Source organism: Pteropus medius, unplaced genomic scaffold (assembly GCF_902729225.1).
Source record: "Pteropus medius unplaced genomic scaffold, Ma_sr-lr_union100, whole genome shotgun sequence".
Lineage (NCBI taxonomy): Eukaryota > Metazoa > Chordata > Mammalia > Chiroptera > Pteropodidae > Pteropus > Pteropus medius.
Genome location: NW_024349519.1, coordinates 9,147,383 through 9,163,598, shown reverse-complemented (window position 1 = coordinate 9,163,598; position 16,216 = coordinate 9,147,383). Strand labels below are relative to the sequence as shown.

Here is a 16,216-nt window from a genome sequence, read left to right as displayed (position 1 = left end):
TTTATTTTTGCACCTAATTTTTTTAATCATTTAGTAAATCCTGGAGCTCCTTCTACACTAGAACTTAAAGTTTCCTCATGCTTTCTGTAATGCAAATTTAGTTTATTTACTTTTTTGTTCTTAAGAACCACGAAGTTATAGATAATCCCCTATGTCATCTTTTACTAATATCTCCACTATTTCTTATTTCTGTTTAATTCAACGAATGCTACTGACCTTCCTACTCTGCCCTTATCATTTTTTCTTTCACGGGACTTTGCTCAAGTTCACATATTCAATTATAAATAATCCTCCAGGACTGTAGTGATTTAAATGAAGGAATAAAAGAGCATGATATGACTTTACCAATTTATCAAAGTTGACACAAGAGAAATTTCCTTCAAGAATGTCTTTAAGAAACTTCGAGAGGCATTCATTTACTTTATTTATTCCCGTCTCTAAAGCTGCCAAATTTTTAGTCAGAAAGGTTATGATAAGAATGCCAGTGGTGGTCTTGGAAACTGGTTAGTTCTCTGCAGATCGGGTGAGAGAAATAAATTCAGTCTAAATATGTCTTCATGTAGCCCTCACTTGTAGAGTAATGAAAGTTTTAAGTGAATGGCTTAAAGTCCAAGAGTCTTCCTTTATAAGCAAGTGACAAGCTGGAAGTAGGGAAGCAGATGGTAAATTAGGCATTTCTGAGGAAAAAACTAAATCAGCAGAGAAGGAAATAAAATAAAAACCCAAGTTCAAAGTCGACCTATTTGATAACACCTTTTAAAATTTTTGTAATGATAATGTAAATAAAAGAGGTGATCTGAAGTATACTTTAGTTGGTAATGTCTTTTTCTACTTTTATAGTACCCCACTACAGACAAATGAACTCAATAATTCAATCACTATATATAATTTGGGGCACATGGAATATTTTATTTGGGAATATACCCTTGACCCACTGGCCTGTGATGTGCGTACCTGATGCGCCAGTAATATCCATAGCTTTCAGATTTCTGCACTTGATGACTGTCAATGTCATACGTCCAGCAGTTGGCAAATAACAAAGGGAAAACATGATTTCACCCAGGTCTATACTCTCCTAGAAAGGCAATTGGTAATGTTAGCAATTTCAAACACTAGCTAGTGAAAACAAAATACAAAACAGAGGAAGAAAAGAGAGTAATATCCCAGCTGCTTATTTGACATCTCCACTTGTGTTTCTTATAGGAATCTCAAACTTAATACAGTCAAAACTAGACTGCTGATTGTACTCATTACTGATCATCTTCCAAAACCAATTCCTCTGTCAGTCTTTCTAAACTCAGTAAATGATATCATAATTGATATAGAGGCTGGAGCCAATGACCTTGCAGTCACTTTTATTCTTCTCTTTCCCTCACCTCTACATTCAAATCATGTCTTCTCTGCACTATCTACAGAGATATATCTCAAACTAGTGACTTTGTTTTCAGCTCTATTACTATCACTCACGCCACTATCACCTTTTGTCAGGAATACTTCATTAATCTCTAAAATTAATCTCCTATCTCAAAAGTTAATCTTTACCAGCAGCTGAAGCGATCATTTATGGAATGCAAATCAAATTATTTCACTTTCCTGCTTAAAACCTTCTAAGGTTACCATGGCATATAAGTGGAAAATTTTAGGTTTATATTTATTGTTCTGGTATCATTATTAAGAACATCTCCTTCAATTGTTAAATAAGTCTTTGTTTGGACCATGCATTATAAGGTTGTACATGTAAGATCCTGTGTGATCTGGATGCTACCTATCTCTAACTGTATCTCTTGCCTCTCTAGCTCGCCTCGCTTTGATTCAGACACAAAAGCTTTTTTTTTTCTATTATTCAAACAAATGAAGTTTTTGGCCTTTGAATTTTTTTCTCTTATATCTTTACATGGCTGAGTCCTCACCATGCAGGGCTCAGCTCAAACAGCATCTCTTCAGCCAGGTCTTCTCCCTTCCTATCCTACAATCACCCCATTCACAGATGCTTCACATTTTTTTCATAGCACTTACCATCATCAGAAATTACCTTTTAATTCATTTTCTTGTTCGTTTGTTTCTCTGATTCCAATATATAAGGTCTAGGAGAGACATGTTCTTGTCTGTCTTATTTTTACATCCTACTAAACTGCCTGGTACATAGCCGGCACTCAGTGCATTTTTTTAAGGAATAAAAAGATTATTAATTAATCTGGATGAAAGCTGATCTGCTTTGTTTTATTTATAACAGAACCATCCACATCTATATCAGTACCCTGATATAGATATATTTGCTGACAATGGTTGCATAGATAGTGACAAATGAAAATGAATATGAAAATGCACATTTAGGATGTCTCTTAAAAAGTTGTTTACAGGATTTAATCAAATCGTTCCTGGTAAGACATTATGTGGTAGATTTAATTTTGGGGGAAATAAGTTGCTATGCACTCAGGTCAAAAGACTAGGTTCTTAAAAATTCTTTATGACAGGCTATTAACATTTATTGGGCATATTCTTACAGCTCAGGTTCTGATTCATGTAATTCCATTTCTTTATTCATGATCTAGAAGCAACAGAGCCTAGTAATTAAGAGCATAAACTTTGAGTCAGTTAAACTTTGTTCTGTTCCTATTTTCTACTTCCTAGCTGTGAGATCCTAGGAAATTTAATTAAGCTTTGAATCTGTGAAACTTCATTTTCAAATTGAAGAAAATATCTACTCCACACAGGTTTTAATCATTAAATAAGATACTGTCAACAAAGCCCAAGGTATCCGACAGTGTCTGGCATATGATAAGGGATGCTATTTTGTTCATTGCTGCATTGCTATCATGTGGAGCAGTACCTCATATATATCAAGTGCTCAGTAAGAACTGGATAAATGAAAAAAATTAATCAAGGGATGTAATTATTATTTTTTGAGAAAATTAGTAAAAGTAAATATTTTATAAGAAAGTTAGATCCTACTGGGTCTCCCCTGGGCTGTTGGATTGCTGCAGACCCAAAATAGTAAACAAGATCCAATATGAGAGGCCTGAGGAAAAAGTAGGAAGAGTACAATCTCCTGTCAAGGATTCATTCTTTTTACCACCAAGAAGTACTGAGTATTATTTGCCGGGCCCACTGGTAGGTGCTGTAGACACTGGGATAAACATAGCATGATCCTGCCCTTGAAGATCTCAGCTGAAAAAAGATTAGTCTGTAAAAGGCTAAGAAAATAAGTCTGAATTCTATTTTTATCTGATGATTCGCTCCTTTTCTCTTTTTTTTCCCAAGTGTTTCTTTAGGCTGAGTCAATGGGCTGAAGTTTTCTGTCTGGCAGCCATCCCCCGCCTTCCTTCACTGGGTATTCTCCTTCCAGGAAATCAATTATAATAGACACATTCTGTTATTAGCTGGTAAAAGTTAAGGAATCGCTTTATGAATGTAGAGCAAGATATCAAGTTCCACCAAGAAATATGGTGGGGGTGGTGATAACGAAGGTAGAAAAGAAATAGGGGACATGATCTCAGAGATGAAATGCCAAGAATCTAACAGGAAATGCACCACATGCAAACTGAAATAAAGTATATGAACAAAGACATCTAAAGGAATTAAGAAAATAAAACATATTTTCACATGTCTGATTGACACGGTTTTACTTTTATACATTAAATAATATGTGAGAGTAATTTTTATAGATCTTTTCCATGGATCCAGTTACAAAATAATCTTGACTATCAGTTATTAGCAGGCATTGGTAAACATAAAGAGGCTAAAGTGAGGAGTATGTATTAGGGCAAAGAAATTGAAAACAAAGAGCATGATTTGAGGACATTTCTGAGCAACTCTGTATGACTGGCTAGGTGGCTTGTTGCATACTACGATAATAAGAAATCTACTTAAATATTTAAACTCCATGATGTAATCAGGAATTTTAAGAAAACTGGAATGAACTGGCTGGTGAAAAATTAATTTATAACATGCATCCATAATAACTGCACAAAAATTCGATACTTCATTAGACTATATTTTTTCTTTAAGAAGTATGGATGTGAAAGGACTAAAACCACTTACATACTGAAAAGGGCAGAACATTCTCTAAGATAAATACCAATATTCTTCAATTTTTTAATACCGAAAGCTATCTAAGAGATAATCACGAGAAATGAACTTAACAAAAGGAAATGGCTATACGACTTTTAAGAAGGTCCTATAATAGATGTAACAACAGAACTCCAGATTTTGGCTTTCATACATTGAGCTATACTGTATGCACTAATTCTCAGTACCCACCACCAAGTCTGGCCCGTGTTGATGGCCAAGCTCCAGAGAGCTGGTCAAGTTTTAACTGCTGTCTCTTCTGTGTCTTCCTCAGACCAGTGTAGTTTATAAAACGATATTCAGTTTTAACAACCTGACCCTTCTAGTGCCCAGCAAACAACCAGGAAATAAGTTGAAAGGTTACTGAACATCTGGCATAAATATGCAGTAAAATTAGCTTATATAAAGAGACTACATTATTTCTTACTCAACACCTATTTACTATTATTTTTAAAAAAATTCTAACAAGAATGTTTACTTGGTATATCAATTTACATTATGTCAAAACTGACACGTGAAATGTTGGGATGAGAAAACTAATAGCTGAAGGGCTAGTGAAGGCAGCGATAAATGAAGCTGCAAAAACACAATGCATGTATACATATATATGTGCATATATGGAAGCAGATATTCTAAAAAAGATAGCAATGACCTTTGCACTGAGCCTTGCCTATTGTGCACAGGTCATTTTGTATCAAGGGGAACAAACACTAATAATGCCTCAGTAACTTAAAAAGAGCATTTTATTATAGACTTGAACAGTCACTAATATTAAAATGATGACGAAGTCTTAAAGCTAAGGAAAAATATCCTATATTTCCCGTTTAAGAAGGTGGAGAAGTGTACAATATTTTTTCAGTTATTTTTATTCAAAATCCTTAAAATTTGAAGTGCTAATTTTGGCTTAAAATGAGAAAGACTTCGAGTTTCTGAAAATGTTACTTATGAGCAATCTCATTTATTCTAATTCTTTATAAGCACGAGCTTCCTAAATTAACCTTTGAAAAACTCTTGTATCTTTGAGCAAATAATCACTTGAAAGCTGGCTATAAAGTCTAGGATATAGTGTTCTATAAAATTATTTTCAGGTAAGAAGACCTGTATTTCATTCTTATATACACTAAGGTATTTGGTTGAACATTCGCCATGAAAATCTTATGACTTCATACTTGGGAAAGGAGTTGTAAGAAAAGGCCAGGTCAGGGGCTGAACATCTGATTTCTTCATGCTGGCTCCACAGAGAGAACTGGGTAGATAAAGATTATTTTCTGATGATAAGCTATATTCAAGCTCATGAACAGTTACAAAGTTTTTTCCCCATGTATTGGCTTTCCAAGATTAAAAAAAAAGTCATTTGAAAGACAAATTTATATACAAATAGTTGCACTCCATATCCTATTTCAGGACTAAGCGAATTAACAGTCAGATCAAGCTATAGCAAATGAATGCAAGAAATGAAGAAGAGGCACATTAAAGGGTCAATAACCAAGGGTGAAAAACTAAGGGAAGCATTCCTGGAGGGAAATAATCTTTACAGTGGAGGATGAAAGATTAAAGAGATGGAATTTCACAGGGAAGAAAAAATAATAATGTATGTGAATACTATGGTTAATAATAATGGTCATAAAAATAATATTTGAAAAGCATTTCTTTATTTAGAGAAGGCTACATTAGGAAGGAAAAAGATAGAAGACAGAGGCCAGTGAAGTAGACAGGCGTGGGCAGGTGTTGGCTGAAGAAAGTTTTGAATTCAGTGATATATTGGAAAGTAAGAATCATTAAGACTTATTGAAAAAAGCCTTTAAACAAACAATTGGTTGTCATGGTGACATCAGTTATCACATCCACTTTAGCACACTAAATGCAGCCTGCCTTCCACATTTCTTGGTTGGTAAGAAAATGGATGGTTTTCCACACACTGTCACACAATGTATTACTAGATCAAATGTGCTTCCTTATCAAGTTTCTAGTCCTTTACCCACCTGTTCACGAAATGAAGCTACAGAGCAATGCAGACCCAGAGTGGGTCTACTGGATTCAAACTACTGTAAAATTTTTATTTCTTCCTAACTCACACCTTCCATTCAACTAAGCAAATCATGGAATTTAACTTTGAACAGTCGACTTCGCATCACTTGATCTCAGTTTCTTTGGTATAACATGAGAACGTTCGAGGAGATGAACTAATTTATTCTTTAGCTCTTAAAATTAGTAATTTTAAGCATGGTAAAATGAAGGCTAATATATATAGTTCAGGCATGTTTGAGAATGTGAGGTCCTTTTAGGCCTTGTTTGCTATTGAGTTGGTGGATCTTCATTGGAAAGACCATGAAAAATAAATTGATGCTCATAATTTGATTTCAAGTTCAAGAAAAAATGGTCATAAAAAATAGTTATCACTTGGATTTCCAGACAATGTGCTAAATGAAGGATGTGATCCTTAAAGTAGAGACCTTCAGGGTTGATCTGGTTAGGGATTCATGAAGAAAGACCACACAGGACAATGAACATGCAGTGTCATTTATACTGTCTCTTGGTTCTGCTAAAAATCTCAAAGAGATTGATTTTTTACTCTCTTATATGCGCTGGACACACAGGGCCTAAAACAGTGGTCCCCAATCTTTTTGGCACCAGGGACCAGTGCTCCTATGAGAATCCAATGCCTGATGATCTGAGGTGGAGCTGAGGCGGTGATGCTTATGCTGGGGAGCCGCTGCAAATACAGATGAAGCTTTCCTCACTAGCCTGCCACTCTCCTCCTCCTGTGGGGCCTGGTTCCTAACAGGCCACGGACGGGTACTGGTCCGTGGCCCGGGCGCTGGGGATTTCTGGCCTAAAATACAGAGTTCACTCTCCTCAACATGACACATTCAGTCCCTGACAATCTAATTCCTAATATTTTTTCTACTTTCATCTTACAAATTTCTCTTCATGTTCTCACAACTCCAAAACTGCACTCTAGCTTTATCAAATGCCTTGTCAATCTCTAAACATTCATTCAATTAGCATGTTTGTGTTTACTGAGAGCATCCAAAATGTCATGCACTCTTCTATTAACTGGCGGAACACTGATGACCAGACAAAACTGTTCTCTTCATAGGGTTTATGATTTTAGTCAAGTCACTTAACCTTTCAGAACATCACATACTTAATTAGGGGACAAGCTGGAAGAAAAACATAGGTCTGCATAGTTTTAAAGTACATGCTTAATTTTTTTTTTTTTTATCCAGTGTTGTAAGTGCTTTTCAGAGAGATTCTTTGGTTTTAATTATAGAATCAGAGATGAAAAGTACCTGATTCTTCCCTTGAGGATCTTGAAGGACTTAAGGGGTGTGTGGTATTTAATCTGAACCTTGAAGAATGAGTAAAGGTAAAGGGACTTAAAAACAGATGGAGATACATATAAAAGAGGCTTTAAGGTTCCGAATATCCAACAATATTCGGAAGGTCAAATTGAGACCACTGGCTCTAGCAATGCCAGAGGATAATTTAAATGGCAACACTGACCTTATTCTAATGAACCGTCCTCTGGAATACTTACTCAGAGCAAGATGAGATCCATGTTCATGCTTAATAACAATTTCCTGTAGGGGTTGCATTTAGATTTCAAAGGTGTAATATAAAAAATAATTATGTCACAGGGGTCTAGTTTGCAGCCTAACACATAGTAGATGCTCAAAAAGATATTATTTTTTTTTTCTTGTTTAAAACAATTTTTCTGGGGTTGGTGACTGGCATTAGGCTGATGCTTAATAAAACATTTATTGAATGAATAAATGAATGAATTAATTATAAAAGCATCAGGCCTGGTCATGAGTTCAATGTCTGCAGAGACATCTGTTTGAAGGAGTGAAGATTACTCAGTAAGCTGGGACAGGTGAGCAAATTGCAACACTGTTTATGGATGTCGTGGGCTTTGTGAGTGGAACACCCTGGAACTGTGCAAGGGCGTGTCCATATAAGGTGGCCCTAAAAGTACAATAAACTAATAGTCCTAACAGTTTTGAGCCGTTTAAAGATATACTTAAGATTTGGGAAGCTAAGGTTAGAGGATACTTATCAATTAGTTTTATTGAACTTTATTTATATATCCCTCTAGTCTAATGTGATCTTAGATAATTCTATGGCACATTGGAATTTCAGAGTCAAATGCATTTCTAAGGTGTATAAGTTACTCTTTTTCTTTGCACATCTGGTCATCTCCTCCAACTCACCAGCACAAGCAGTCTACTGACCCTGGGAGGAAGGGGGAAGAAGCTGATAGAATACAATTAGGAAATGTAATTAACATTATAACCTCCAGTTTCTAGCTTCCTTCTTTTCCTTCAAAGAACCACAATTTTCCAACAGCACTTCCTCCTTGCCCTTTCTCCTTCGCCCAGTGATTCTGATTAAATCAGATTTCAATCATGTTCAATGAGCGTGGGGGCAGAAACAGGCAAGGAGGGTTCAATTATAAAACCTAGTTAGATTCTTAGATTTTTATGTCACATTTTTCATTATTGATTCTTTCCTGCCATCTTTACTTGAAGATAGAGAAATGCTCACCAGGTGCCCTTTAGTGAGACCTGCTTGCATTTCTGCAAGAAGGAAGAAATGCACTTTGCATTAAGTGTACAATAATAAGAATTGTGCTTTTCCATGGTACAAAGTCCAGGTGAAACTTTGCTAAAGTCAGAACAGAAAAGAGCAGAAAACATGGCAGTGTTAGAGGTGGGGTAATTACAAACCCTCTCTAGCATTAAGTGATTAACAGTCGCAACTATTGCCAGGGATGCTATTTAATAGCGCCGAATTTCTGCTCAGTGGGAGAACCATTTTCGGCTCCCAATGCAAGTGGGAAAGATCACTTTCTGCCAAAATAATTTAGTTTTTATCCCATCCTATGCAGTCACAGACTTATCTACCAGGAGCCATGAAGCGCTCAGGTTCTAGAAACAGAGCTGAGATCTTAAAACAGCCTTTTCTGGACTTAACAAACTAAGACTTACAACCACCTGTGTCATGAGGAGCCTTAAACAAAGAGATAGCCTAATACAGACACTGGGACAAGAGCAACTTAGAATATAAGAAGAGGATACAAATTTGATAAGAACTCTTCCTTCCCTTTATCATACTGGTTAGGAAATATCTTAAGCTTCTTGGTGAGAGGAACTGGAGACTTATTCTCAAACATTAATCATTATTTATAGATGGGGCATAGAAATTGGTATAATGCTGTATACAGCAACCCTTAGAGCAGCGGTCCCCAAATTTTTTGGCACCAGGGACCAGTGCTTCTGTGAGAATCTAATGCTTGATGCTCTGAGGTGGAACTGAGGCGGTGATGCTCACACTGAGGAGCGGCTGTAAATACAGATGTAGCTTCGCTTGCTTGCATGCCACTGACCTGCTGTGCAGCCTGGTTCCTTATAGGCCGTAGACTGGTACCAGTCCGCGGCTTGTGGGTTGGGGACCCCTGCCTTAGAGTGTTGATGCTTTTATATACCTTTACAAAATCCTTATTTAAAGGAGCTCTCTCAGTATCTCTGTATGTAAATACTTGGACCGGATGAACTTGGCTTCACTATACTAAAGTCTACCTTAAATTGATTAGTATGGTTTCACCTCTGCTCTTCAAAGTCTAAGGGCTCTAGGTGATCTGACGCTCTGCCATCTCTCTGATTTCATCTATCACTCTCATCAGAGAGGCCTTATCTGACTACCCATCTAGGGTGACCCCACCCCACTGCCACTTCCTATCCCTTATTCTGCCTCATGTTGCTTATACCACTTACATTCACTGGACATATTATCTATTTCCTTTGTTATTATCCTACTCCCTTTTCTATAAAGTAAGCCTCATAAAACAGGAACATTTTATGTCCTACAACATCCAGAAGAGTGTCTGGTAAATAGGAGAACTAAATAAAAGTTTGTCGAATTGATGGATTTAAGATCCTTGTTCTATAAGTGGGCAGAACAGGTAACCAGCCTCTATTACCAAATGTTTATTTAGCCATTATTTTTCTCTGAATGGCCAAGACATAACAATTGTTCCTCTATACATAACTAGATAACAAGTTGAAACATTTGCGGTCTACTTGGTATGACAATAGCCTATTTGGGCAGAATTTCTATTCTCATTACCTATGCTCTTCTGTAGACTGGTATTTGATAGATGCCTACACTTGCAAAACATGCCTTTACTTACCACAGGGTGTGGGATTGTGCGGAATTCTTAACATTTAAAAGCACTCCAAAAAACATGAAGAAAATTGATATTCGGTCAGTAGGATCTTTGGTTTAGTGACTTTATAGAAAGACTTCATGCAATATATGCCATGGCATAGTCTTTTACAATGTTGCTATATTTTATTCACTTCAAGATTGAGTTAAAGAGTACAACATAAGTACCTCTCATTTATTTTCTAAAAAGTGAGGATAATACTTTTAAGAAATTTAAATATTAGGGTAAGAAACTTAAGACATGAATGAAATTGGGATGTTAGTATTCGAGTAGATAACAAATAGCTATTTTCTTTATGTGCAAGATTATAGATAATGGCACTTAGCAACTTTAAATTTTAAAAAAACTTCACATTTGTTATCTCATTTTATTTTCAAAATATTCCTGTAAAGTTGATATTATTAAAAACCTCTTTTTTTATAGATGAGGTAACAAATTCAGAAATCTTAAGCTACTTACCTAAAGTGATACCGCTAGGGAGGGAAGGAATGGAAGGCAGAGAGAGAGAGACAGACTGAGATGGATAAAGAGAGAGAGAGAGAGAGACAGAGACAGAGACAGAGACAGAGACAGAGAGAGACAGAGAGACAGAGACAGAGAGACCCCCAAGGATGACAGAGAAGCTCGATGGTGATTATAACCTTTACAAGTAGAACGATGTAGAAACTTAGATTGGAAATTATGTAGATGCAATAAATTTGGAAAAAAAACCAACTTGCGTTTTTAAATAACCCTAAATATTATAATTACGATATGGTTAGCTTTGGCTACCAATTTTTAAATGATATTCTCTCAATTAATATCATTGAAATACCACAGCTGTGCTTACCCAACAATTCTATCTTTATTTAAAAAGTATGGCATCAGTGTTGAATTCAGTCTAAAACTGGTGGCACAGATTTAAGTGTTAGATATGCATTAACTTTGATTTTTTGTTTTGTGAAACAGAACACTGTTTCAGAACAGTAAAACAAAAGAGGAATCTACTGCTTAAACTGATAATAAAAGGCTAATGTAGTTGTTGTGGGCTATTTAAAAGCCAATTTACCTGTAATAGTTCACATGAAATGAAATGTACTCAAAAGAGACTGAACAGACACTGAAACTTTGTCCTCTAAATGTATGCAGATGCGATTTAATTTTTTAAAATAATATAATAAACTCCAGACATTTATTAAATACCAAATATTCATGAGACAAAGTTCCTTTTAACAGTCTGCCTGAGTTGAGCAGGTGTTAAGGTCAATAAAAATCAGGTTTTGGAAACTCTCAAAATTTTGTGATAGTCTATGGTAGACTCTATTATTTTAAACTTAATTTAAATTAAATTTTATATTGCAACATAGATACTACCAATTCTTGCAAATGACTAAAAAACCTTATAGATAGATTCACGGAACTTATTTGCATCTTTTGAGCTAATAATCAATTAATGGTGGCCCATTATCATATGTGATATTTGTGACACTTCGGGGTCAGGTTTACTGCAGAGATGAAATAGAAAATTAGGAATCTTCACAGAGGAGCGATGTGGGTTCACTGTATCTGTCTGCAGGCCTTTGGCTCCGATACTGCCTGATGCACTTGGAAGCCTAGTGAGGCAGCCCCTGAGCGAAAAGGTTTATACTCTACTGCCTTGCTTTCCACCACATTTTTTCCCTTAAAATGAGGCTGCACTTTTGTCACTCTTTAAAATGTTATTGGTAGTACATTATTCCACGATTAACAAACTTTAGAAGAGAATTTGTTGACAGATAAATGCAAAAAAAATATGTAGTATTCTTCTGATCCTGGGATAGATCCAGGATGCTTGAGGGAAGAATGAAAAATATATCACTAGAAATAAGAAGACAAATTAAAACTATTTTTTAAACATTTAAAGAAATTTTAGTAATCTGTAAGAAAATACATTATTTCAAACCAAAGCTCAGCTGGAACATTTAGTATTAAATGGTCGACACAATGAATACGACAATTTCTTTGTATTTGTCATGGCAAGACCAACTCTTTAAACAATACTCGACAGTTCCTTAGAAGATAACAGATTCAAGCACTTTATAGCTGTGAACCAGGTGGTTTTGTATACACATTCTCCTTTCTTGTGAGTGTCTAAAACATAGATTGTACTGAAAAGATGTTCACTGAATAGATGAGTAAATAAATATGCAAAATGAAGTTAGTCCTGTTCAGAAAAGGGAAAGTTTTCCTTTATACTTTCAATGGCTTCTTGAGTATGTATGAGAAAACTACATTTAAATATTCAAAATACATTAGTCTGTATAATTATTACTTTTTGAAAAAAGTTAATTAAAAATTTGAATAATATTATACTCCTATAGTTTAAAGATAAAATGTATATAAAACAATATGTTATAAGTCATTCTTTTTCTATATTTATCTACCAATAATAGTTTCTACCCTTCCTGTTAATAGGTACTATTATTATTAAATTCTTGTGTGTCCTCACATAGGCTTTTTTGTATATATAACTGAATATGAATATATATTTCTCCTTCCTATTACAGAAATAGTGAGCAGTGTTACAGGGTGCAGTGTTCTTCAATGTGATTTCCCCTTACGTTGGAAATATCTGTATATTAGTGCTGTAGGTGATTGGCTTGCCAAATTTGTGATATACAATGGGATGATCCCTAAAGTGAAAATTTTTTGCACAGACTAAAGATACACCTTTATTATTTCTTTTTTCATTCAATCTCAAATTTTAAAAAATCCTGCTAATTCCTGATAAAAAATATCAATCCCTTTTGTATAGAAATAACTTATTAGTAATGAAATTATGAATATAAAATATATAACTCTTCTTTCAACCTGATAAGATTTCGACAATAAATTAACAATATTCCTAGTTTATTTTACATACATAATTATCTCAAATAAGAACCTTAAATTATAATAATGTTTTTTCAAGATTTATCCTTAACTAGGTAGTTATCTATATAAAGAAAGCTAATATTCTAATTCAAATATATATTTTATCTGTTACACAGTTTTTTAATATCTATGTCCACATAATTTATCACCTTTGCAGGTTTCTACAGGACTGGAATGCATGAGGGTATATAACATTGCTTTCTATTTCTTTTTCCCTCCTTCTTTGTAGAAAACCCTATAATTTCTATATGAAATTATTTAAAGTTAATGATATATAAAAAAAAGTTTCTTATGCACATTTCAACCGATGTCAGTTTTTTTCATTTTTTTAATCTGAAAATATAAAATTGCTTAATGATTTTCAAAGGAAAGTTTTTAATGAAATACTATGCTAATCATAATGATGATTATATATATATGAGATGACATATAATATATAATATTTGTGTATATTGCGAACTTTGGTCCCACAGCCAAAACATTTAGGTTTCATTATATTGTTCTAATAAAAAAGCTATGAGTATCTAGAACAATGTGTGCCTCAGTGTTTCAGTAAAAAAGAAATGTCTTTTGACTAGAATAATATAATAATACATTTCAATATCTGCCTACCTCTTTTCATATCCAGAATGCCGAAATAAAACTCAGAATAAAGGCACCCCCAAAGATGGCCACATGCCAATTCCCAGAATCTGTGAATATGTTCCCAAATGATAAAAGGAATTTTGCAGATGTGATTAAGATTATAAAACTTGAGATGGGGAGATTATCCTATCTGGGGATAATCTTAACCAAGAAATGCTTGTGGCCTCTGGAAGCAAGAAAAGACAAGAAAATGAATCTCCCGTAATCTCCAGGAAGGACCGCAGTCCTGCCAACACCTTGATTTTAGTCCAATGAGACCCATGTCGGACTTTTAACCTACAGAACTGAAAAATGATAAATTTGTGTTGTTTTAAGACACTATATTTGTAATTTTTATAGCAGAAATAGAAAGTTAATATATTAGGCAGAGGAAGAGTTGAAAATAAAATTAAAGAATTTAATGTTTCATTAGCAGTCAAAAATTGAAGTCTCCACAAAAAATCTCTTCCTTTTTTTTGAAGGATCACTTTGAAACACAAAAACGTACAAATGTAAAACAAACAAACAAACAAACCATTGTCAATCTCTTAGACGATTTTACTAATTTTCAGACATCATTTGGGGGTTACTTACCCCTGAATCTAAATACATAAACAGAACATGCTTCATATAATTTTTTGTATCCCTAGTACTTAGATCATGCCAAACACACAGTAGGCACTTAACAAATATTTGTTGAATGAATAAAAGAATAAATAATAAAGATTGGGAAATCAAGAGAAATAACCTAACAATAAATTATCTGCCTTTGCATTTTAGGAGATGTCATATTTTTTAAAACAGGAAAAATCACTGCTTACCATTTTTCCCCTGTAGGAATATAATAAGTAATAAAGTGAAAGACAATATGAAATCAAAAGAGCCCCAATACTTTTGAAATATGTTTTGGTTTTGAAATTTCTTCTTTGTTCCCTAATATGTATCACAACGAAGACCATAAAATTAAAATACAACAATTGAAAATGTTATGATGATGTAATGCAATAAACTGCCAGTATAAATTTTAAAATTAACATCCATATAATTTATAGTGAAACTATAAGGACTCCCAATATTGGTTGTAATTAATGAAACATTGTTAGGGAAAAAATACAAAAAGAACTATTTCAAATTAAAAAATAATTTTCTTATTTTTAAGAATAATCCCTTGTCCCTATTTTTTTTGGTAACTTACAAGAGCTTTTTTTTATTTACCCAATCACTGATGTTACCTATATACTGTTAGGTGCCTGAACTATTATTATATATGTAATTAAATCTTACCTTGGCAGGTTCTTAGCACATAAATTTCATAACTTTGTAAACTTATTACAATAAGCTGGTTAATATTTAGTTTTATACACCACTGTAGGTCAAATAAAAAGCAATGTATTGGTAGCACTATTACTTACTGTTGTAGCACAATGAATATCTTTCCATATGATGGCTTCTCTGGAGAGATCAGAGACTTCAAACAAATTATCAAGAATCACTTCCCCAATCATGTCATGTCTAGAAAATCTGTCAAAATCATATACACTGAAATGTAGTTTTTTGTTGCTTAGTTGATCATACGCTACAGGAAACTGAAAAGTTTCATCAAATAGAGGATTTAAAGTTTTTCTGTGTACGCGGGTCTGAAATTTCTTTTTCCTATCTGGAAGAAGATACATCTTCACATAAGGGTCCGAAGTTCCTGTGAAGTCTTTAGCAGGGAGATCTAAGGCTTTGATAATTTTGACAACTAGAAGTTCGTTTTCATAATCATATTGGAGGGTAAAGTTAAATTTCCCACAGATTTTGACATCTTCTTTCCTGTTGCCCTCAGAATCAACTGATTTCTGCTTGTAGAGCTCTGGTTTTATCCTCCCAATGCTGGTTGTTGTTTCTCCTCTTTGCAAAACGGGTTCTGTACCCATGCTAAAATCAACACTGGAAACCTGCATTTGCCTTGGTAGGTGTCTCCTGAAGGAATTGTGGCTGTACACACACACACACACACACACACAAGATCATTTAGGTAGTTTATTAGTGGTATTATTAAACATTGGCATATAAACTGTCCCCCATCCCCAGGATAATAAAAGAATTATATCTTTATCAACAGACAGATACACACATACACACACACAAACAACAAACATACACACACTCAAAGAGCTACTTTTGAAAAGCCAGAAGTGCAATATTCAAAGTCTCCCAAAATTATACGAACACCTGAAACATACAAATGTAAATATTTATGAGCTTTTGAAATGTTGTACTCTCAATAATTAAGTACAATTATAAAGAAACACAATTAACAACAAAGCTCCAAATTCCACAAAATGCTATGAATCGTTAATCTGGGAATACCTAGGGGTAAGCATTATGTAGACAAATCATACAGAAGGCTGGTATCGT

At 34.4% G+C, this 16,216-nt stretch overlaps 1 protein-coding gene across 1 annotated transcript in view; it reads right to left on the bottom strand.

Moving 5' to 3' along the window:
* SYT10 (synaptotagmin 10) overlaps window positions 1–16,216 on the bottom strand; it is a 55,026-nt gene that overhangs the window by 8,750 nt on the left and 30,060 nt on the right. The window contains exons 3-4 of the mRNA XM_039882326.1: window positions 15,226–15,793; window positions 955–1,075 (exon numbers count right to left, since the gene is read on the bottom strand). Coding sequence (XP_039738260.1) covers window positions 955–1,075; window positions 15,226–15,793 — 689 coding nt within the window. The remainder of the gene's footprint in view (window positions 1–954; window positions 1,076–15,225; window positions 15,794–16,216) is intronic.